Raw genomic sequence first — 25910 nt, 5'->3', positions numbered from 1 at the left:
CCAGACAAAAATCAATCAAATGGTTTCCATTCCAAAAGGACATTTTCTCTTTGAGATTCATCATGCTCTCTCACTCGTCTGCACATTGCACAAATTCTCTCTGTATTGCTTTCACTCCAAACATGCATCTAAACATACAGTACCACATGAAATATAACAAATGCCATCTGCTGTATTATCCATAAACACACACAAATACATGCATGAATGGATGCAATCGTGTCATACACACAGGCACACAATCCAAAGGAATAGGCGTTTGAAGTGTTATGATGAAATAGAGGCTGATGAAAGAGATTTACCTCCTTTAAGATCTGCAGATGCCCCCACATACTGGAAATTGTCCATGTTAATGACATCAATGATAGGCGAGACAACCCGAGTCTTATCCTGCCGAAAACAACAAATAATGTGAAGCTGACAGTTACAGTACAAGCATATAAAAAGAGATTACTACTCACATCTCTGCTACAATGCACTGATGTATCTGATAGAAACAATAAAATTAAACTAGAATTAAAAATGCAGACAGTCCTGATGCTAAGAAATGTGCGCAGCACAAAATCCATCAGAAATACCTAGGAAAATCCCATTAATCTTGTAAGCTTCGCTGACACATGACTGGAGTATTTAGAGTTGAGTGCTATGAGTTAAACACTCTGGAAAAGACAGGCAATCAACTCTACATGATAGGCGTGGAGAATTTAACACTAAATATAAAATGTATTGCTTCTCAGACATAGTCCAATATTCATCATGACAATTCTGGGACACCCTGACGAATCAAATCATCCCAACTGTGGCTTCACCCCTGAATTAACAAATTCATTTGTCACCGTGCTGCAATGTTTCCACATGGCAATTTTCTAAAACATATTCACATGCATGTTGGTACAATAAATATGGTTTCTTACATTATTACACTCAAACATCTGTCTTCAGTTAATTTAGCGAAAGACTACAATTATTTTGTGAATGAAACCATTTTAATGAATGCCTTAATTTTAACTTGGCCATTCTACAGAATTGGTCCAAACTGCTGTCCCACAAATTTAAAAAAACATTCAAGAATTCAAATTTTAGATGTTTACTAAGATCTTTCTATAATCTATTGAAACCCACAATAATATTTACAATATCAGTAAGCTTAATATATATAAAATCATCATTCATTGGGTACTTTCAATTGGGAGGTGGTTGTCCCGAACCCTAACCCCTAAATTTTAACTTACAAAAACAATATTGAAAAACTTTGCATTTTATTTTTATATATATTTTTTAGGGCTGTCAAAATTAACGCGTTAATAGCGCGTTAACGCAAATTCATTTTAACGGCACTAATTTTATTAACGCGCGATTAACGCAGCGCGCATTTTCTGTTTGACCCACTACGTAGCCCATAGTTAAAGAAATGGATGCACAGTGTTGCCAACCTAGCGAAAAGTGTCTAGCAACAATACATAAACACATAATTGGACAAACCTAATATAGTCTCTCCGGTTTTACTGAACGAGCGCGAGGTCTCCCAATGCGCGCGCACCTCCCTCTCTTTATATCTGCGTCTGCTCTGTTCAGCGAGCGGCAGAGGAGCAGCGCTTTCAGTTAAAACAGATGTTATGTTCATTCCAGTGCTTGAAGTGAGCCGGTACACAGGCACTTCTGTATTTTATCCTTTTGCGTACTTGCACTTTTTCATGCGTACCGGCACTTCTGCCATATTTAATGAATGCAAGCGGAGTCGGTGTACGTTAGGATTGGTGCTGTGGAGTTGATGCGTAAAGCCACATACGAGTATGCACGCGAAAACGGTGTATTATATGCACGTCAAACACATGCATATCATATGCACGCCAAAGTTAATTTCAGCTTATTAATAGCACGCCAAATAGAAACAGAAAGTCGTGCTAGTGCGCATTTTCATGAGACCAGGCTCTCCAATCAGTACATTATAACCAAAACAATACATAAAAAAAAGAAGCAGGTTTTTGCGATCACATAACTTTAAATGGGTAAACTCCTAAAAAGTCAAAGGATCCTGAAGGAATTCAGACAGGAAGTTAAAAGCAACGATAATAATGCAGGGAGTGACTTATGTCCAGATGCCGGTAAATGATTTTTTTCAGTGACTGAATCATGATCATAATGCAGGATTTTTTTTTCAGTTATTATTTCATATTACTTTGGTTGTCTGATAACAAAAATACTTAATCAAAACAATGGAAACAGTTTTGTTGAGAGCATCAGATTACAGTATGTGGGCACCGAGAGGCAAAGAAATGTAATAATAAATGTAGATTTTGCTTGTTCAGAAGAAGTGAGCTGCCCTGTCCGGCAAATAATATAAACAAGCTTGTGGAAGTAAATTGCTCAGTGCAAAGAAAGAGAAGTAATGGGAACCTGGTGTTTCTATGTTCTTTTTTTTCATGTGTCTAATAGACATGAACAAGTTATTTGAAAAACATCTATGACATTTGAAACAAGTTAGTCTTCATGTCGAGTATGGTTTCACTGATAATAAACACATATTTGCTTAAAGCATCCATGTTTGTCCATGCCAATGTTGATTAGAGTATTAAAAACTTTAAAAAGTATTAATTTAAGGTACATTTAGAACAGATAAAAATGTGTGATTAATCGCGAGTTAACTCATGACAACCATGCGATTAATCGCGATTAAAAAAAATTTAATCGATTGACAGCCCTAATTTTTTTAAATACATCTTTTAGATTTTTTTTTCTTAAGTTAAGTTTAATTTTTTTATATATTTGTATACTTTGTAAATCATGTGTCACTCTCTCTCATAGCTACATGGTGAGTAGATGAGTAGTAACTTTAAGGAACGCCACTACCAAACACCTTTTTCTGCAATTAAGCAACACATTTTTGGGTGTCATTCTATAACATTTAGTTTTTATGTGTAACTGTTCAAACTGTGTTAGCTAACCATTTGCTGATTAGTATCTTTGAGCTGGGCTCAAAAGTATCTAAAATTGTCAGCACCGAAACAGTCATGACCAAAACATTGGGAAAAAAAAAAAAAAAAAAAAAGATCAACTAAGATGTTATGATAGTGTTTGGTTTAAAATCTCATAAATTACACTTGAAATATTGTTAAAATTGCAATTGTTATTGATTTACATCTAAAAAGCTTAATAAAATAGCAAAAAAAATATATTTACAATGTAGATGTAAACAAGACCGTAATAGATCAATATAACCCTTTTTTATTAAATTATATATTACTGTGTTTCAATGGCAACAAATTTGGGGAGAGGAAAATATTCCAAAACCTTTTGAAAATACAATATGAGAATTACCTGCACAATTACTAGAAGTGTGTACCTTGGGTATTATATAATTTGCATACATACAAAATGTATGAAAAAAGACGTTTCTAACTCAGACTTCAAACCAACTCTGTAGAATAGCCCATATTACTTCTCACATTGAACATTTTGAAACAATAAATCACTGTTTAATTAATATGATGGTTCCTGAGAAACTTTTTAACCCACAGAGATCCAGCGCAGCAGAATGATATACAGTAGTCAACATTCAAAGTGGATCAAAACCTTTCATCAAATTTGTCCTAAAACCAAAAAGAATACCCGTTCTTATCTTATCACAACTTTTGATGAACTTTTTTGATCCACTACAAATGTTGACTACTGTATACGGGTAAAGTATCAAAAAATAGGTTACAAAATGGGGCTAGCCAGTTGACAATTATTAACACAAATTTATGTATTTACTGTGCAAAGTAAATATCTGACATCTATTTTTTTAATATATTATTTTATTTCTGTATGTCTAGTGGAAAAGACTTGCTTGGCCTGAAATTGTGAAGTCTGAGAACAGTTTTCTGGTGCAAACTGCAACAGTGGGCATTAGTGATCAAACTCTTTTCCTTATCGCTCTCACACAATGCAAACTTATCAATAAATGGGACAAAAATAGACTTTATTTCCAAGTAAGGCATTTACCATTATTGTCTCATTAATATAACAATACTGTACATATTTTATAAATGAAGTGTTATTAAAACTACTCCATAATATTCAAAGTATGCTCTAATATGAATAATTACAGTATTTAAATGGTCAAACAGTGACATCCTTTTCATGACTGTAACTTTATTATTTCTTGATGTGTTGAATTGTGTTGAAAATTAAAACCATCCACATACTACTGTTTCATGGTTGGAAGAAACCATATTTTTTTCTCAACACTGATTATTTGCCAAAAATTAGCAATTGCCCAAATGGCCAACACATTTTTTGTAACTAATGGCATAATAAAAGGCATGTTTATCATCAATATCATCAAAAAGAAATAAGTTGAGACTTTTTTGGCAATATACAATATACAAGAAGGAAATTCACTGTAATGGCTGTGAGTTTCGGCAAGTACTGACATAAAGCTGGAAAAACTCAACCTGATGACGACTAATGATGAGTGAATACAATAAGAGGAAAAAAACGAAAAATGTCAAAAACCATTAAAAACAGATTTAGTGGGAGTTTAGCTCTTGACTAGATCTACTAAGCAATATTTTTTGCTCATGCATACGTCCATTTTCAATTATAATAATTATTTCGTTTCTATCCAAGTCATGTGCAGCTGTACTTCACTCCAAAAGCAGGACAACTTTTAATTCATGCTTACTATAATCATCATGATGAAGTGCTTGGATAAATTCTGGGGTTACTAACACAATTTGATTATATGCTTAACTAGGTCATCCAACTGAAAATGAAGACACTTAACAATATCAATGGGGTTATGAAACCTCTTAATAGATTTATGTCTGTAATCTGTACTTTTCGTGTCTTGTACTTGTACTCCCTTTTATTTATCTTGTGATTCAAAAGCCTTGAGGCAATTACGTGTACCTAGTAGGGACACAACTGAAGCAAATATTTCTTTTAGGTCAAGCTGATCCTGAACCAGAACGGACCTGCACATCCGCAATTGGGGAGTGTTTACTTGCATTCAACACACCTGTGCACACACACTGCGGTCTTATCTATATGCTGTACTAACACACAGCGTTGAATGGCACTAGTTTCCCATCACAATTTTCTTTATGGCTTGTTTGAGAAGTTGTTGGCAGTCGGCAGGAAGATTGGATACAAGCAGGTATAATGATATGGCACCTGCAAGTAAACTTAAGACACATAGCCAAAGAAAACAACTTCATCAACTCTTCTCTTTTATCATCTCGGCCTGACATTTTCAATTGCAGTGAGCTGTTAAACATCCGCTGCTGTAATGAGCATGTGTGATTATAGTCTCCAAAAGCAATGGCTAATTTGCCAAATCTGAGAACCCAATGTTTTTCTGCTTGTCAAAGAAAGAAACAATAAGACAGAGAAGGAAAACATGGCTGACCTCAGCAACCCTTTCTAGCAGGGGCTCCAACCAGTGTTCATTACACTCGCAGTGGCTGTCAAGGAAGGTTAGTACACTGGCCGTGGCCGCATCCGCCCCTCGGACTCGGGATCGCATCAAGCCTGAGAACACAACACACAAACACAGGTTTGAGAAAAGGGTTGTACCCACTGCATTCTAACCTAATGATCTACACACAAGTGTGCAGGGAACCATAATGACAGTCCAACACACAGATGTCAAAAGTGCTGGCATTATGAGTACTTCACAAGTTTGGTTTATAGGATAAACTTTGCAAACTAAACTTTACGAGTTTATTTTTTATGCGATTAATCGCAATTAATCGTTTGACAGTACTACATGAGCTATTTAAAAAAAAAGTAAAGTATTTATTCAAAGGTTCATTTATTAAACAAATTATTATGTTAATTGTCAACCTATATGGCCAAGAAATCTAGTCATTTTTAAGCAATACTTGAGTTAAAACTACGCAGAAGGTTGGGTTAAAACAACTTTTTAAAGTGTAAAATATACAGTGAGGGAAAAAATAATTTGATCCTCTGCTGATTTTGTACATTTAGCCACTGACAAAGAAATGATCAGTCAATCATTTTAATGGTAGGTTTATTTAAACAGTGAGAGACAGAATAGTAAAAAAAATCCAGAAAAACACATTTCAAAAAAGTTATAAATTGATTTGCGTTTTAATGAGTGAAATAAGTATTTGACCCCTTTGCAAAACATGACTTACAGTAACAAAACCCTTGTTGGAAATTACAGCGGTCAGACATTTCTTGTAGTTGGCCACCAGGTTTGCACACATCCCAGGAGGGAATTTGTCCCACCTCTTTTACAGATCCTCTCCAAGTCCAATGTTTCGAGGCTGACGTTTGGCAACTCGAACCTTCAGCTCCCTCCACAGATTTTCTATGGGATTAAGGTCTGGAGACTGGCTAGGCCACTCCAGGACCTTAATGTGCTTCTTCTTGAGCCACTCCTTTGTTGCCCTGGCCAAGTGTTTTGGATCTTTGTCATGCTGGAATACCCATCCATGACCCATTTTCAATGCCCTGGCTGAGGGATGGAGGTTCTCACCCAAGATTTGACGTACATGGCCCAGTCCATCATCCCTTTGATGCGGTGCAGTTGTCCTATCCCCTTAGCAGAAAAACATCCCCAAAGTATAATGTTTCCACCTCCATGTTTGACGGTGGGGATGGTGTTCTTGGGGTCATAGGCAGCATTCCTCATCCTCCAAACACAGCAAAGTTGAGTTGATGCCAAAGAACTCTATATTGGTCTCATCTGACCACAATACTTTCACCCAGTTCTCCTCTGAATCATTCAGTTGTTCATTGGCAAACTTCAGACGGGCCTGTAGATGTGCTTTCTTGAGCAGGGGGACCTTGCGGGCGCTGCAGGATTTCAGTCCTTCATGGCGTAGTGTGTTACCAATTGTTTTCTTGGTGACTTTGGTCCACGAGGTGAGAGTTGGGAGATTGACAGTTATTTTGTGTTTCTTGCATTTGCGAATACTCGCACCAACTGTTGTCACTTTCTCACCAAGCTGCTTGGCAATGGTCCTGTAGTCCATTCCAGCCTTGTGTAGGTCTACAATCTTGTCCCTGACATCCTTGGACAGCTCTTTCGTCTCTTTGGAATCTGATTGATTGTTTCTCTGGACAGGTGTCTTTTATACAGGTAACAAGCTGAGATTAGGAGCACTCACTTTAAGAGAGTGCTCCTAATCTCAGCTCTATTATACTGTATATGCTGTAGTTAATATACACAGGAGGAATGTGGTGAGATGTGCAAGTGGGCAAGTTGTTTGACTTGCTTAATTCTATAAATGTCACCATATATTTAGAAAGGGCACATCATGTACAGTTTGCTACAGTCTTCTTTTTCATCTTGAGAAACTTTAGAGCATGGAACTGGAAGCCAAATTTCTTTGAAAAATCTGAGGGAGAGCTGGCAAACAAACCCACCAGAAAATGATCAAGAATTTTTTAAAACAAAGTTACATACACTCTTAAAAATAAAGGTGCTTTAAGCGATGCCATAGAAGAACTATGTTTGGTTCCTCAAAGAGCCATTTAGTCAAAGGTTCTTTAAAGAACCATTTCTTTCTTATACCATTTATACCTACAAATTATAGATTGATCCTTTTTTTGTCAGTGGGCAAACATACAAAAATCAACATGGGATCAAATAATTTTTTCCTCACTGTAATAAGCAAAAGCTCATCTAGTGGCTTATGTGGAGACCTGAAAAACTGATTTTCAAGCACTGAGAAACATTAAATATTAAGTAACCAGTTTGGTTCTTTTTTTTTTTTTTAACAAAATCTATATGATCTCTTTGAAGACATGTTTATTATTATTATTATTTCTTCTCTGACACTCACATTTAATCTAACATTAAATCACTACAAGCTTTACCAAAGAAAATTAAACATTAGTTCTTCCTTTCTTTATCACATAATTTGTGTTGAACGCAGACACAAAGAGCTGGTTTGGTTAGACTGGAATAGGATTTAAACAAAAGGCTCTGGATACAAATAAATAGTTTGGGCTAAAAAACAGCACTTTTTGCTTGACAGATATAAAACGCCTTCCAAAAATACACTCAGGCTCGTTACAGACCATTTGCTTTTCTCTTCTTTAATTTTCTCCATATTTGCACCTATGAAGTATGTAGCGCTTTTAATGACTTCATGCCGAGCCTGGTCACAATTAGTCGCAATAATAAAACTTCAGCTAGTTTTAATAGATGCCTGGATTTTAATGACCAAACAAAAGCTGCTAGTAAAGAGCCACTGGTCCTTACATATTAACTTGGGTATAGTTTTGATTAACGACGTTACTGTGATTCAGAGGGTTATAAATCACTCACCCTCTCGACGATCGTTCCGTAGGACTCTGATTTTCTCGATTTTCCCAAGTAAGGCACCATCTTCAGCTGAAATCCCAGAGAAAACATTGTGTCAGCTCAAGTGTTCAGGGCAATACATCTCATCTATTATATATGCCGTAGTTAATATACAAAGGAGGAATGTGGTGAGATGTGCCAGTGGGCAAGATGTGTCACTTGCTTAATCCTGCACAATTCTGTAAATGTCACCATATATTTAGAAAGGGCACATCATGTACAGTTTGCTACAAACTTCTTTTTCATCTTGGGAAACTTTACGGCAGGGAACTGGGAGCCAAATTTCTTTGAAAAATCTGAGGGAGAGCTGGCAAACAATCCCACCAGAAAATGATCAAGAATTTTTTCAACAAAGTTACATACACTCTTAAAAATAAAGGTGCTTTAAAAGGTTCTTCAAGTGATGCCTTTTTATAATCTGAAGAAGGTTCTTCAGATGTTTAAGGTTCTTTATGGAACCATTTAGACAAAAAGATTCTTCTATGGCATTGTGAAGCACCTTTATTTTTAAGAGTGTACTGAAGAAGCCACTTCAACTCAAAGTTAAAAGAAACCATACGGTAGGGGCATAATTTCATATTCTCTTGAAACCTTAATTGATTGTGTCCCTTTTTTACTTTTCCATGGTCATATTTTACAAACATTTCTATTTTCGATTTATAGCAGACATGCTGAAGTATAACCAGGTGCATTAGTTTTACTTCCCTCTGAATTCTAATTGCCTACAGATGATGATTCGATTAAAAAAGGGGCACTGAGACTGAACTCTCTGCTCCATGTTGTGGAAACAAAAACAAATGAAAATGTAATGGACCATTCTGAAAGAGCATTATATTCAAAAACGAAGACCATACTCAAATGCCAATATGCAGAAGCAAGACCACAATCCACACATGTAAACCCACAGAAGACAGACGAGGACTAACAAGTCCAGTGTTTCCCTGCAGCAGAGTGTCATAAAGCAGGGCAGCATTGCCTTCAGGACAGAGTTCATACAGAGTTCAGACATCTGAAGAGGTCAAACTAGTGGTTTGGCATCCAAAAAACAAGCAGCGTGATGGGTTGGGGACTGCGGCTGGTGCCATAATGACACACTTTACACAATCGTACAAATCTCAGATGCATTGTTGCAGTGTTCTGCTACACGGATGCACTGCATGATTTATGGTGAGAAAGAGTAAAACACTGACTAAAAAACATGATGAGCATGAAACAGATTGTATATGATTGTGAGATGATTTATATAGTTCTGTACCATTTAGTTTGATTGGGGGCTAAAGATCAAAACACTTACAGTTGTCACTGTAGTCATCCACCAAGATGATCTCTTTGACCAGATGAGCAGGACTCTTCTTTAGCACACTGAAGACAGAAAAAGAGGAATGGTTGAATGCATGTGTATGTTTAAAAGTGTAGAGAAAGAAAGAGCTCTTGGCTTAGATCTTAGTGGATACTGGCAAAAGTAGAAGTAGAGGTACACTACCAGTAAAAAAAGTTGTTGAACAGTAAGATTTTTCATATTTTTAAAGAAGTCTCTTCTGCTCACCAAGTCTGTATTTATTTGATCCAAAATACAGCAAAAACAGTGCAATTTTGAAATAATTGCTTCTATTTCAATATATTTTAAAATTTAATTTTCATGTGATTCAAACTAAGTTTTTAGCGCCAATACTCCAGTCTTCATTTTCACTTTTATTTAGCAAGGATGCTTTAAATTGATCTAAAGTGATGATAAAGACATTTATAATGTTACAAAATATTTCTATTTCTGAAAAATGCTGTTTTTCTGAACTTCCTATTAATCAAAGAAACCTGAAAAAAATTCTACTCAGCTGATTTCAACATAGTCATAATAATAATAATAATAATAGTAAATGTTTTTGAAAGGACTGAATTGAATTGAACTGAATTTAGTGAGGATACATTCAATGAATCCAAAGTTACAGTACAGTATTTTTTTTTCTTTTTCTTTTAAACATTTTCTGGATTCTTTGATGAATATAATGTTTAAGTTTCCATAAAAATATTAAGCAGCATTAGTGTTTTCGATATTAGTAATGTTTTTTGTACTAATATTTCTCAATATTACCGTTTACTGTATTTCTGATTAAATAAATGCAGCCATGGCGAAAATGAGAAACTTCCTTCAAAAACCGACCCCAAGCTTTGGACCATAGTGTACTTCAGTATTAAAGTGTATATTTGACAAAATATTCTGGATTCAACACTATAGTGTAAACACAGCCTAGTAGATATTAGTAATATGAATTACAAAAATGGACAATGAAAAAAAAACAAAAAAAAAAACACGCACTTCTATTTATTTGTTTAACTTTAATCAATGTTTACCTAAGTAGTACCACATGTCATAATTTAAATTTATTTATATTCACATTTTTAAATAAAGGAGTAGTTATGTTGTATTGAAATGTTACAAAAATACTGAAATTTGACTGGTATTGGCATAAAAATGTTGGTATGGTGATAATAGTGCATTGAACATTGTTATTTGACATGGGACACCCACCTGACCACAGTGCGGAGCAGGGCTGAACGGGCTTCATTGTGGAAAGTGATAACCACACTGGACGAAGGAAGATCTGTCCTCCACTGTTTGTGACGACAACTGAGAGAGAAAAAGAAAATATTAAGATATATTTAAAATAAATTGTTCTTACATTTTTTTTCTCCCCAAAAAGTCACTTAAAGGAGAACTCCGGTGTGATTTTGACCTAAAGTGTATTGAATCATGATACCGAGTGTAAACGTACCTTGCATATCTCATCTCGTCTTGTCCACTGCTGTCCGAAATCTGGGGTCAGTTAGCCGATGCTCACAACAGCTTGTCAATGAAAGTCAATCGGGCATCGAAGGAGCCATGTAAATAAATCACTGTTTTACGCCATTTACGAGGCACAAAGTAGCTCCACACTTCATTGGTAGACTTCCAAGGGCCCTGACATTTAAAACGAGACATTGAGAACTTAGAAAAAGCACCGGTAGTTTATTTACAAGTAGATTTATACAGACAGTAACCGCAAGAAGTTTAGCGGCCGCCGCCATCTTAAATGTAGTCACGATAAGTCGAGTGTCGAGCACCAAGGAATTTATCAGCTTATCAACGTATCAGGTTGTAGTTTCCTTGGTGCTCGACACTCGACTTATCGTGACTACATTTAAGATGGCGGCGGCTGCTAAACTTCTTGCGGTTACTGTCTGTATAAATCTACTTGTAAATAAACTACCGGTGCTTTTTCTAAGTTCTCAATGTCTCGTTTTAAATGTCAGGGCCCTTGGAAGTCTACCAATGAAGTGTGGAGCTACTTTGTGCCTCGTAAATGGCGTAAAACAGTGATTTATTTACATGGCTCCTTCGATGCCCGATTGACTTTCATTGACAAGCTGTTGTGAGCATCGGCTAACTGACCCCAGATTTCGGACAGCAGTGGACAAGACGAGATGAGATATACAAGGTACGTTTACACTCGGTATCATGATTCAATACACTTTAGGTCAAAATCACACCGGAGTTCTCCTTTAATTTTATACACATAGACACACACAAAAAAAAACACTATTCCTAAAAATGGACAAACACTCTGTATAAAAGAGGCTTTTAAGCTTATTGACGTGGACCAGTAAGCAATAACCTAGCATCCACCGAGAACCAACCTAGCAGAACACTTTTCATAGTTTAAAGTGGGCAACCACAAGTTTCTTTAGAAAATGTAAAAGTCTAGGGTTGGGGTTCTTAACTCTGGCCAGTGAGATCCAGTTCTGTCTGGCTAGTTCAGCACCAACTCCTAATCAAACACACCTGTACAAGTTTATCAAGGCCTTTAGGATCACTAGAAAGTCACTGGCAGGTGAGTTTAATCAAGGTTGGAGCTAAACTCTGCAGGAAATTGGATCTTGCCCCTGGTCTAGTTGATGCAATTCAAAACATAATGAGGCCGGTGGTGTTTTGATTGAAGAGAAGCACTACACAGTGAAATCCATTGTCACACTGCTACACCTGAATACAGTCTCACACCCTCAGAGGAGCTCAGAGCCCACATTCATTTAATGCTTCTGTGAGGCCGAGATGGACAGGAGGTCATGCATTCTTAAACTCTCAGGACTTGCGTCTCCAAACATGCACACTCACATGTGCACACTATAAAGGTTTCAGCCACACACACACACAGCCACACTGTTTATATCCCGGAGGTTTTAATTTGACAGCTACGGGGCTAATCCTCTGGTTTCCTAGCGCCTCTCATCGAGGATAAGAGTGCACAATGCTTTCTCTGCACTGCCATCGATTTTGTGGCCACTGGATGCCTGGCAGGGGAATCGGGGTCAATTCCCCCTACACTGCTGTTAAACAACAGGTCAGGGTTGAGAGCCCACCATCAGAGACTCCAGACTGACTTCAGATTAGTGTATTCCACAACACTAATACTACACACTTGGCATTAACTTTAATTCCATTACAGCCTGAGAAACCACATTTATAAAGGTACAGACAGTACATCCATATTTTTACCCAATCTTTGGATTGAAGAAGTACCAACCGGTCCATTTCAACCATTTTACACCCTTGGACTTCTTGGGAATACATTAAGGGCCCAGCACACATTTCTAGGCCTGTTTGCTGGAGCTCTCGCGAGGAATAACTGTGCAGTAGGCCATTAATAGAATGGAGGCTTTGACTAGAAGACAAGCACTTTTTAGAGCATATCCCATTGGCATGCTTCCCTCCGCTGGCCTCCAACCACCCAGCATGGCACCAAATAAACTCTCAAATACTTCCACTGTTAAAGCTCAAGTCAATAGCTAATAGAATAAATGTGCTGGGCTCAGTGTGCTGAACGCCTGCTACTATGTTTTAAGATTTTGATTAATCAATATTTGTAATTAATGTAACTAAAGTACCAATATTTGAAAAATGTTGATCACAGTAAAATGAAGATAAAATTTAAATACATTGCATAATGCCAAGAGCATTGAACAGACGACGTAAATAATGCAAGATAATACATAATATAATAATGCAAATTATGCATTAGAAAATGTAATCAATTATGCATTTTCTAATAAATAATAGTTGTAAACAATATAATATAGTATAAAAAAAGATATAATATATTTAAAAAATATATATAATGTATAAAACGATTACTAACGTATACGCTAGGAGTTAAACGTTTTTGGACAGTAAGATTTTAAATGTTTTTAAAGTCTTTTCTGCTCACCAAGCCTGCATTTATTTGATCCAAAGTACAGCAAAAACAGTAAAATTTGAAATATTTTTACTATTTGAATATATTTTACAAATTGCATTTATTCCTGTGATTTCACAGCTAATTTTTTTTGCATTATTACTCCAGTCACATGATCCTTCAGAAATCATTCTCTGTTTTGCTGCTCAAAAAAACCCATTTTATTATTATTATTATTATTATTATTATCATCATCATTATCATGCTGAAAGTGAAAACAGCAGAGTAGTTTTTTTTTAGGTTTCTTTGATAAACAGAAAGATTAACAGCATTTAACTGAAATATTTTAAATGTGTTTATCCTCACTTTTGATCAATTTAAAGCATCCTTGCTAAATAGAAGTATTAATTTCTATCATTTCTTTCCCTACAAAAATTATACTGACTTTTGAAAGCTTTTGAAATCAGCATATTAGAATGATTTCTGAAAGATCATGGGTCATGTAAATAATTATGCTGAAAATGTAGCTTTGATCACAGGAATAAATTACATTTTTAAATATATTTACAGAAAGCTGTTATTTTAAATAGTTAAAATATTTTACAACATTAGTGCTTTTGCTGTATTTTGGATCAAATATATGCAGGCATGGTGAGCAGAAGAGACTTCTTTATATAAAAAAATAAAACATTAAAAATCTTAATATAACTAAAATACTTTTTTTTCTTCTCCTACAATAGTTAATAAAAAAAAAAAAAGATAAATTAAATGGACTAAATGTGAAAAAACTACTACAGGCCTGTGCAGAAAGACATCATTCATTATTTGATTGGCAAGCAGGTCTATTTTCTTTTTTTATTAGAGCAGTGGTCCGAACACCAGACAAGAACTACGCCCGCCAAAACCATTTCCAATAAGACACGTGGCCTGCTGCCATCCGGGGTAACACAACAGAAGCAGCATCTCTCAGGAGTAAACAAAGAGCATGTGTTCCTCATTACCAGCTTAGGTAAGCATTTAACCGAGGGGTTTAAGACTAGTACGCTTCATTCTTTCAGCACTGGGTAAATTTACTAGAATGTAATGCAAAAACATAGAGGGCAAATTCTTCTTACTTTTGGGAGAAAATACAAAAGGCTGGCATTCAAGCAAACAAACTATAAACTCTGACCTTTAAAAAGGTCTTGCGGCCATTTTGAACGCACAATTGTGTGTCTTCTGCACTGAACGTGACTACTGCACTGGGAATGCAGCTCACACACCGCAGGGATGGTGAAAGGCCAGCGATAAGAAGACTTACAACAAGGATAATGTCATCTGCAGCATCAGCAGCTCTCCAGGAGGGAAACTGACTGACATATAGTGACAAGACGTTTACATGAAGCTGCACAGAGGACCACTGGTCAAGCCAAACACATTTACAGCATCAAACCCAGAGACAACTTCTACTGATATCAGAATAAACACACACACACACACACACACACACACACACACACACACACACACACACACACACACACACACACACACACACACACACACACACACACACACACACACACACACACGTTGGGTTTACATGTTTTATGGGGACATTCCATAGGCGTAATGGTTTTTATACTGTACAAACCGTACTTTCTATTGCCCTACACCTACCCTACACCTAAACCTAGCCCTCACAGGAGATTGTGCACACTTTTACTTCATCAAAAAAACTCATTGTGCATGATTTATAAGCCTGTTTCCTCATGGGGACCTGAGAAATGTCCCCACAAGGTCAAAATCTACTGGTATTCCTATCCTTGTGGGGACATTTGGTCCCCACAATGTGATGAATACCAGGTACACACACACACACACACACACACACACACACACACATTTTTAAAGGTGACATATCATGAAAATATATATTTTTTTGTTTAAGTGCTATAATCGGGCCCCCAGTGCATCTACCAACCCAGAAAACTTCGTTTTGGCTTTGCTTTTTCTGCAAGCATGAAAAAAAAAATGTGTGTGTCAGATTTTGTTTCCCTATGACGTAGAAAGGGGATCTTATTATAATATTACCGCCCCTTAATCTGCATGTTTCCACCCACAACGCCATCATTTTGTTTTTGCAAGCGACAACAGTGTACCAGTTGTAAAGTTAAAGCAAAGCAAGCTAACTGTTGTTGCGTTGGCTGCACAGACGAGCACAGGACACTATTTAGAGTCCCTGCCTCAGAGGAGACAAGACAGCAGTGGATTTATTGATTTATTTACTGTTTATTACGCTGCTGCCACATCGATCTAATATAAGACGAATTCTTTCCCAGCTGTTTACCTTCACAGACATAACTGACTGTTTTTGTAACTCTTGTGTGTGTGTGTGTTTGATAGTGCAATAAGACATGAAAGAGAACTTGCTTTAGTACTCAAATGCCGTGTGACAGCCGCTTTCTATATCAGAAGTTTAAACTACTATGGTTTAAAATGCATGATTTCAGTGTGATAGACATGACAATCAAAACCAAACAGATGTTTTTTTTGCAGAATATCTAAGGTGCAAACTGTTATTTAAAGAGACATGCATGAAAACGGAGTGTTCCTGCTTCCACTCAAAATATGCATTTTCACAATGAAATAACAAATGATCTGTATGGTATTTTGAGTTTAACTTTACAGACACATTCTGGGGACACCTGATACTTATATTACATCTTGTAAAAAGAGTAATAATAGGTCTCCTTTGAAATGACACACTGCTGCATAACCAACCAACTAAACCAAAAAAAAAAGTGAAAACCAAATTCTTGGACATTAAAGCATTGCTTTCTGAATATGTATTGTGATGAATATGCTCTTGCACATCCCATTTTAATTCTTGTGCAATACCTGTAACACTGCAGAAACCATTAAATGATCTAATATGACAGAAAGCTTAAATTTAGAGTCTTTTCTTCCCAGTTTCCATCTGGGCATTTTACTCAATTCATCTCGGTGGTCTATTTAGTCATATAATAAGCCTTCACTAAGGCTTTCTGGGACTTAATAATAATAGTTTTATTATTCTTTAACATCTAGAAACACCTAACAGCCAAACAATAGCTTTAGTCTTAAGCACACTTAAAAATCTGTGATGGCTCTGTGTGTTTGCTGAAAGCAAAAGCTGCTCTAACTATCTGAGGTTACTTCTCTGAATTCTTCTTCCCAGCAGTTAGAAAAAATGTTAAGTTAACACTATTAAATATTGGTCCTGGTCAAAGGTGAAAAGGAGCAGCAATGTTCAACAAAATAATCTGCCCCCGCAACAGTTTAGATTCACGCTCTTCTATCATTCAACTGCACTCTGTTCCAGGAAAATAAATAAATATAATAAATAAATAAAATGCAACCAAATACACTACAAATGATGAAAAAAATAATAATAATGCATTTCAGATTTCATTACAACTAGTAAAAAAAAATTTAAATTTACATATGCTGTACATAAATGCATTTCACATATACATACGCAAAACCAGACTTTATTCGCCCCAATGGAATGCATTTTTACATGGTCCGGATCATTCCCTATCCCCTATATAGTGCACTACGTGCCATTTACCGTACAGAAAATACAAATTCTGCATTTCACTCTCCAGGAAGGAAACTGACTGACATATAGTGACACAGAGGACCACTGGTCAAGCCAAACACATTTACAGCATCAAACCCAGAGACAACTTCCGCTGATATCAAAATGTACGGACACATGCATTTTAAAGGTGCCATAGAATGCATTGAGAGAATATTTTAAATTGTTCTCTGATATCTACATAGAAGGTATATGGCATAGGGAAGGGCAAAAAATCTCCAGAAATGGTTTTACAGGTCCATTTACAACCCTAGGATTTGCCCCTAAAATGAAATGCTTTGTATTTCCCTTATTTGGAAGCTTCATGAATATTAATGAGCTCTGCTCTGATTGGCTGTTTCACAGAGCTGCTCATCTCAATAGCTTGCACATGGATAAAAATATATATTTAATTAGGAGCTCTAGCCGCTTTTAATATGCTGTTTGTTGAATATGCCCTTTTGAATCGTGGACATTTCAGTCTCATTACTGTGATGCATGTGCTCTGTGTAAAGTTACAATGCAGAGACACAAGTACTTACCACACAAGTTGAGCTGCTTCTCAGTGATTCTCAAGATCTGTAAATCATTCGCCATCATCAGGCAGTTATTTCTCCATCATTCACCATCATCAGCGCAGTCATCTCTCTGTTTATGTGGTAAGTGAAATCCTATGTATTGCAATGTAACAGGCTAGCGCTAGCATTAAGCTAATCGTGTCCCTTCTGTGGCTTGCCTTGTTTTACTGTTGTGCTGACGTTACCGATGATTGGGCAATGCAAATGATGGAGGCGTAACTATTAACCATCTCGGGAAAGTTTCGTAACAATCAGTGTTATGTTGGAATTGACCTATTTTTCAGTGGTCTTTTGCAAACACTAGATTTATATAAGGAGGAGGAAACAATGGTGTTTGAAACTCATGGTATGTCATGTCCATGTACTGAACTGTTATTTAACTATGCCAAGGTAAACACAGTTTTCCATTCTATGGCACCTTTAAAGGTGACATATCATGAAAATCTGACTTCTTCCGTATTTAGGTGCTATAATCGGGTCTCCAGTACATCTACCAACCTAGAAAATATAAACAAGTGGCCGATTTCAGCCAGAGCTTCGACTCCTATTTGTGACCCAGGACCACAAAACCAGTCATAAGAGCATTTTTAAATAAGCTTTCCATTGATGTATGGTTTGTTAGGATAGGACAATATTCGGCCGAGATACAACTATTTGAATATCTGAAATCTGAGGGTGCAAAAAAAAAAAAAAATCGAAATAATGCCAAAATCAAAAGTTATTAGCAATGTATATTACTAATTAAAGTTTTGATAGATTTATGATAGGAAATTTACAAAATATCTTCATGGAACATGACCTTAGGCATAAAAGAACCATGACCCATACAATGTATTTTTGGCTATTGCTACAAACATAACCCTCCTACTAATGACTGGTTTTGTGGTCCAGGGTCACATTTATAGTGTAGGGGGTGGGACACTTCGGATTCTAGAGAGTATTTGATTGGACAAAAAAAAAAGTTTGATAAGAAGCTGAAGTGCAGAGTGATGTCATCAAAATTGTTGATCAATAATGGCAGAACTGAGAGACTGTAAGGTTTGAATGCTTATATTTTCTAAATGCGAATTTTATCGTTGTTTTGGAGCACACTAGCTTACAGATCACCTTAAGGTTAACGTATTCATACTAAAAGCCAAAAAACTTCAAACTGAAGGGACTTGAAATGTGGGGGTAAACACATATATAATGTTACAAAATATTTGTATTTCAAATAAACGCTTTTCTTTTGGACTTTCTATTTATTAAAGAATACTGAAACAAATGTCAGTTTCCACAAATGTTAAGCAATATTAACAATGATAATCATGAGCAAAACTATATTACAACAGAAATATTATTATAAATTTCTAAATATTAATGTCATTTCTGCATATAAATCAAATAAACACAGTCTTGTTAAAAGGAGATGCATAAGAGAAGCAAAATCAACCAATCCAAACTTAACTGTACAGTACATGAATCAAATACCTGAACTTTTGACCCTAAATAAGAAATTTCCTCTTTGGCTAGCGTTTGCATTATAACCCACCTTTCACGGAAGGAGATGAGAAGAAGTGTTTGGTAAATCATGCCAGAATATGATCTGAACATCTCGTTCTTGCTCGGTTCAGGTCAAGTCACACGTGACTGTCTCCAACACGCTTCCATTTACAATGCAATTTGAACTCTGTCCAACCGAACCATAGTCAACAACTTCTGAGAGCCGTGCCAGTAACTTCCCCTGCCAAATGACTAAAACAGATATCCAGCTGACGTGAGATTACGATGCTCAAGAATAAACATGTCAACCATTATGTAGTCAACACAATCCCCCCGCCTCACACTTCACACATACAGCGGGGGCCAGATGCCTGAGACCGCTATGAAACCTGGGGATTGAAACGCTCGATCTGGACATCGTTGCGGTTTTAAAAAAGTATAACAAAGAAACACTCAAATAAAATAGGTTTACGTCATTGATAATGTGACTCTTTGTACAGGCGGTTTTATGTTCTTGCATTCATTGAAGCTCAAGACCTGTAATGAACATTTAAAAGGCAAATCCTTTATTTGCAAATATATTCAGTGTTTTGTTGCATTCCCTTTCTTTTTCTTTTCAATTCCACAGCACACTCATGGGAGGTGGGGCAGACAAAACATTTCACTGCAATTGTACAAATGTGACAAATAAAACTTTGGACCTGGAGGGATCAGATCGATGTGAAATACTGACACAAAGAGAGGAAATGAGACCGGGCAGTGCGAGCCAGAAAGGCATCTTAATTACACAGACTGAGCGTCAGTCATACAACAGTGGGTCAATGTTTGCTTATGTGGCTCATGGAGACTTCGGTCGATGACTTCACGACTGCTCTGCCAGTCGCAGCGGATGGCAGCACTGTGAGATATTCCCAAAAGCCAGGCAGACACCGGCCAAAGCACACAGTAGTTTTTCTGCAAGAAAGGCCTAGAGCTCAGACGGTTCAGAGGGATTTTGAAAATCAGGCAGGCTTAGAAAGGTCATGCTCAAGAGAGTGAAGAAAGAAAAGATGAACAGATGTCCTTGCTGCTTGATGTATCTCCAGAAACTCACCAAAAAAAGTGTTCTCATCATTCAGAGATCTGTTACCGGCTTATTGATGCAAATATCGGCTGCTGGGCTTAGTGAAGAACCATAAATTAAAGTTCTGTTCCCAGAAAGCAGAATATTCAATTCCATCCATACTCTTGACTCAGGAGCCGTTCAAGCAGGATGCGTTCATCTGAACTAAAACAAGTAGATGGCATGACACGTCTTGAAAAGCATTGTTTAGGGATCCATAATATATCTGTTGATGTAATGATTAACCTTGAGCCGGTTGCAAATCGAGGAGCTCTATCATCAACTCAGTGCAATGCAACGCCAGGCGTGATGCAAGTGTTTTTTTTTTGTTTTTTTTTTGCTAGTTTCAGTCCAACATAGTAATCATTCACGTCCAACGCCATGTTTAAATAGCAAATGTACTTGCGCCCATCTGTTCGCCCATTGGCGTGCTGGTCTCAAAACGAGATGTGTTCAGGCGCATTGTTGGCGCTTTGCTATTTTGAGGAAACTGAAAATGATTGGTTTTGGTGTAGGGGATATTTCCAACATGATAGAGCATTAACCTTAGGGACATTCCCTGGATATTTAAATTCTGAAAAGCCACAGTAAGTACCTTAAGCACTGTAATAAAACCGCAGCATGTACCAACAGAATAATAATGTGCCAAGGTCACATATTGAACGTGTGTTTTAGCTCCACTCTCTGGACATGTCACTTTGAAACTGCCGCGTAATGTACAGTAAGTTATACAGTGTTGCAGAAATGTATATAGAGACAAATATTTTCATGAGCCTGGGTTGAATATGAAGGTAATCTTTAGGAAATCTCAAAAGTCAAAATAAATATACAATCATATGGTACATTATAATGATGTAATGCCTAAATTCAAAATTATTTGTTTTAGTTAAGTGTTTTCTTATTACTTTATTTAGACAAAATAGTATATAATCAGCCATATAATGTTACCAGATCTTTACCGTATGCTTGCTCATTTTCCCCGTTTTTACATTCAGGCCCTGTTTACACTAGTGCTTTTTCGTTTTAAAATGGCGTTTCAAAATGAAAACAATCCTCGTCTACACTGGTGTTTTCAAAATGCATGTCACATGACAATTCATAATGAGCATGATGTTGCTGTTTACACGGTCATTGAGAATTCGCAGAGCGAATGTGGGCAACCACGCCATCACTTCAAAAGCCTCTGATGCCCATTTTCCACAAGTTGGTATGCTTATTTAGGATCTTCATGAAATGTCTGCCAAAAACTTTGGTTAAAATTAGGGGTGGAAATCTTCAGGCACTTCACAATCCAATCCCGATTCTGGAAGACACAATCCGATTCCAAAACGATTCTTGATCTTTTTTTTTCCTAATTAATTCTTCTGCTGTGCAAATACATCTTTACAAAATGTAAAATTGCAGTTTCTATGCTTTTTGTTTATAGTTGAAATCTCTGTATGTCAGTACTGCCATTTTTAAAGTGGGTGTGTGAATCTTCACTGGTTTCAAGATTTAATTGCGATGCATCAGAGAGAGAGAGAGAGAGAGAGAGAGAGAGAGAGAGAGAGAGAGAGAGAGAGAGAGAGAGAGAGAGAGAGAGAGAGAGAGAGAGAGAGAGAGAGAGAGAGAGAGAGAGAGAGAGAGAGAGAGAGAGAGAGAGAGAGAGAGAGAGAGAGAGAGAGAGAATCACGATGCATCTGAGAATCAACCTTTTTCTCCCACCTAGTTAAAATTCCTCATTGGTTGTGTAAAACAACACTCTTTTTACCTGGTCAAAAACAGCTCTGTTCACAGAGACCTATTTCAGTGCTTCTCTTTAAATGCTAATGAGCTACTGGTCACTCCACCCCTTATTAGTTTGTGTATTCGGTGGCACGTTACCATCAAAAAATGGCTTGATAATTAAGACTGATTAGGCTTTTTTGGGATTAAAAAAAAAAGTAGTGAATGAATTTTTATCATTGTAGGGTGGTTGTGTCCACACACTGCTAAGACACATTTGTATGCAAACACCAAGTAAAAGTGAATTTGCATCTGATGTCCCCTTTAAAATAATATGCACTTTTTATACTGTACATATATGTATATTGTATTAAAGTTGCGGTATTTAAACTACTGGTTTTAGTTTTTAGTTTTATTTATAATTTATTTGAAATTGTGAAATAGTCATTTTAATAATTGGCCATTTATTGGTTGATCAGCCATAAAAATGAAAATGTTCATTGGTGAATCCTTCGGCATTTTAAATGTGAGATACTGTGTGTGTGTGTGTGGGGGGGGGGGCAGTGTGACATGCCATAGCTATCAAACAGTGTGACATGCCATAGCTATCAAACGTTCATTTAGAAAAAACATCTAAAAACAGCAAATGCGGATGCAAGAACGTATCCCGTGTGAACGTTGAAGAGTCACTGCATTTATTTAAATAACAAACCGGTGGTAAAGGGCACTTGAATTCCTGGAATTATGGGCTAGCTTTTTAAATAGTAACAAACATCCAATTCTTAAACTCTACGTCCACATCTCAAGGTGGGAAATGGAAGCCCTGAAGTCAGGAACTTGAAGTGTTCCAGTGACCTGCCGTACCACCGTGTAAACAACACAGTCACGCCAACAATGAACATTCCTTCCTGTAACCACAAATCACCACAAGCTAGTGATGACACTTATTTTGGATTAATATATTGCATGAGACTATTTTTATATGGGTTTTTTAAACAAGGGCCAAGCTCATCCCTGTGCAATGGGAGGGTAATTTCCTAAGAGGGCAGCATCTCCCAAGCAGCCTGTTTATGTTGAGCAGAGAACCGAAAACAGGGCTGCCCTCCTCTTGACAAGTCTTCCTGTATGTCAGCAGTAAATCATCAAGTCCTAGGAGCCCAGACCTGCACTGCAGGCTTTCAGTGGAAACAATAGTGGAAGACAGCATTCGCTGGCCAACCTAAACCATCTGTACCTTCACCCCACACGCAGAGCTCTTTTTAAGTGCATGTGTCAGTCCACATGCAGGCTGTGGCAGGACCACAAACAGAGGCGATAGCTTTCAATGCTTTCAATGTTTCACACTGCTTTCAATGTTTCTTCATAAAGCTTTTAAAAGACCAATGAATGCCATGTCCACAACCACAACCATAACTAAAACACATGATTAAATCATACTTAAAACCATTACAAATTGCAAACCCTCAAGCAACATAAAAATTCATACTATTTTTTCAGAACTAAAGCCTTTGCTATATTGGGATACCAAATATACCAAATGTCCACACAGAACAAACTCTAAATAATCTCAAAATAAATCAAGCATATTAGATTACTTTACCCAAGTAAGGCACATATTCACTGAGGCACACATTCAACTGGAAAATAAAATAAAACACTCTAAAAAATACTCAATAGAGGTTATATTAAGTATATACATATAAAGTTTTTGTATCAATATATACAAATTAGAGTGTTTTAAGTGTTTTAAAAGGCAATAAAAAGATTCCTGAGCAGTTACTAGAAAAATCTGTATACTGAATGTGTTAAATAATATTCTTGGTCTTCTGCCAGATAATTTATTGTGCAACCAAATCAACAATAATAACCCAGATCTGTAACATTACAATATACAGCTGAGGTCTTCGAAGGTTTTAGAATATACAAAACGTTCATTATTTTACCAAAATCATACAAAATGAATGTTATTTTTTCTATTTAGTACTGACCTGAATAAGATATTTTACATAAAAGATGTTCACATATAGTCCACAAGAGAAAATAATACTTAAGTTTATAAAAAATGACCCGGTTCAAAAGTTTACATCCCCTTGATTCTTAATACTGTGTTGTGAACTGAATAATTTACAGTCGTGTTTTTTTGTTTAGTGACAGTTGTTCACAAGCCACTTGTTTGTCCTGCTGTTGTTCTTCAGAAAAATCCTTCAGGTCCCACAAATTCTTTAGTTTTCCAGCATTTTTGCGCATTTGAACCTATTCCAACAATGACTGTATGATTTTGAGATCCATCTTTTCACACTGAGGACAACTGAGGGACTCATACGCAACTATTACAGAAGGTTCAAACGCTCACTGATGCTCCAGAAGGAAAAATTATGCATTAAAAGCCAGGAGTGTAAACTTTCGAACAGAATGAGGATGTGTACATTTTTCTTATTTTGCCTAAATATTATATTTTTTGATTGAGAACTGCCATTCGGAGGCTACAGAAGATACTTGCATGTTGCCCAGAAGACAAAATAAGTTAATAAATGTACCCTGATCTTCAAATTTTTTCAAGTTTTCACCCCCCGGCTGTGGATCATTCAAGTAACAACGGAATCAAGTGTATGTAAACTTTTGAACAGGGTCATTTTTATAAATTTAACTATTATTTTTTCTTTTGACCTCAACTGTAAACACCATAACAAACGATATCATAATTCATCAAGAGCAGATCATGAGCAATCACTTGGCATAAATGCATGCTATTCATTGACTGACTTTGAACTTTCAGTGCTCACATTTATTTAATTCAATCATGTTAGTATAATCACATTAGGCTGTGTCACGAATCCTGTTTTCCTATCTCCAAATTTAAAACCTCTTAAAGTGATAATTAAGACATTTGATATACCAGTTAAGAATTATGACAATAAATGTGATAAAACTGAACATTTTGTGACACACTGTGACACTTCAAATACCATCCATGACATATCCAGAGCAATCGGTTTCTGCATAACATCAGGTAGTTAAAAAAAGAGCATGAATTCATCATAACATTCACAACAGCTAATTCTGAGACAAGGACTGGCTGTGGGACCAATTTATGTTCGTTTAAGCACAACCAAGGCCCCCCTATAGTTTTTACATCAGCCCTCTGAGATACGGGAAATATGTTTCGTGTAAAGACGCATGAGATGTTTTGTGTGAAGATATCTAGGCTGTCTGAATCACAAAGGCAGTTGCATCTGGTCATTATAAAACAGCAGTAACATGAGTGTTTGATGGAAACCTCATTTTCTCACGCAATCGATACAGTCTCAGCTAAGTGCAGCTCTAATGATGTTACTTTCAGGGGACCAGATAATATTTCTAAGGATCCTGAAGCTTTTTGAAACTCGAGAGTTAAGCCACGTTTGAACTGCATTAGAAAGGGAGGTTTGTGTTAAAAAAAAAAAATAAAAAGTTATTAAAAAAAATAAAATAAATCACTGGTACTACCACTTGCTTAATTACTAAAGTCCACTTCTAATGAGTTTTTGGACAAAAAAAAACAAACTTTTTCTCTCAGCCTGTTTTTAACTAATTATAATACTTTATTTTAAATGCATTTTCAACACTAAGTAGCAATGATTTCTGAAGAATCATGTGACTCTCAAGACTGAAGTAAAGTTGCTGAAAATTCAGCTTTGCAATCACATGAATAAATTACATTTTCAAAAAATAGAAAACAGTTCCTTTAAATCTCAGTAATATTTTACAATATTACTGCTGCACTGTATTTTTGCTCAAATAACGGCATCCTTTGTAAGCAAAAAACTTTCCTACCCCAAACTTCAAATGGCAGTGTACCTTTAAAACTTGTGTGCAATGCCTTCTTGACATGTGAAAAAAGACTGGACTAAAATGATTATGGAACTCGTTATAAATA

The 25910-nt window shown here is 36.4% G+C and overlaps 1 protein-coding gene across 1 annotated transcript in view; it reads right to left on the bottom strand.

The window, feature by feature from the left end:
* Positions 1 to 25910, bottom strand: part of galnt2 (UDP-N-acetyl-alpha-D-galactosamine:polypeptide N-acetylgalactosaminyltransferase 2) — a 112783-nt gene that overhangs the window by 13075 nt on the left and 73798 nt on the right. Inside the window, exons 4-8 of the mRNA XM_073833967.1 lie at positions 10851 to 10949; positions 9618 to 9685; positions 8288 to 8353; positions 5393 to 5514; positions 303 to 390 (exon numbers count right to left, since the gene is read on the bottom strand). Coding sequence (XP_073690068.1) covers positions 303 to 390; positions 5393 to 5514; positions 8288 to 8353; positions 9618 to 9685; positions 10851 to 10949 — 443 coding nt within the window. The remainder of the gene's footprint in view (positions 1 to 302; positions 391 to 5392; positions 5515 to 8287; positions 8354 to 9617; positions 9686 to 10850; positions 10950 to 25910) is intronic.

This window comes from Garra rufa, chromosome 2, assembly GCF_049309525.1.
Source record: "Garra rufa chromosome 2, GarRuf1.0, whole genome shotgun sequence".
Lineage (NCBI taxonomy): Eukaryota > Metazoa > Chordata > Actinopteri > Cypriniformes > Cyprinidae > Garra > Garra rufa.
The sequence above is the reverse complement of the archived record's forward strand: the minus strand, read 5'-3'. Positions and strand labels throughout refer to the sequence as shown.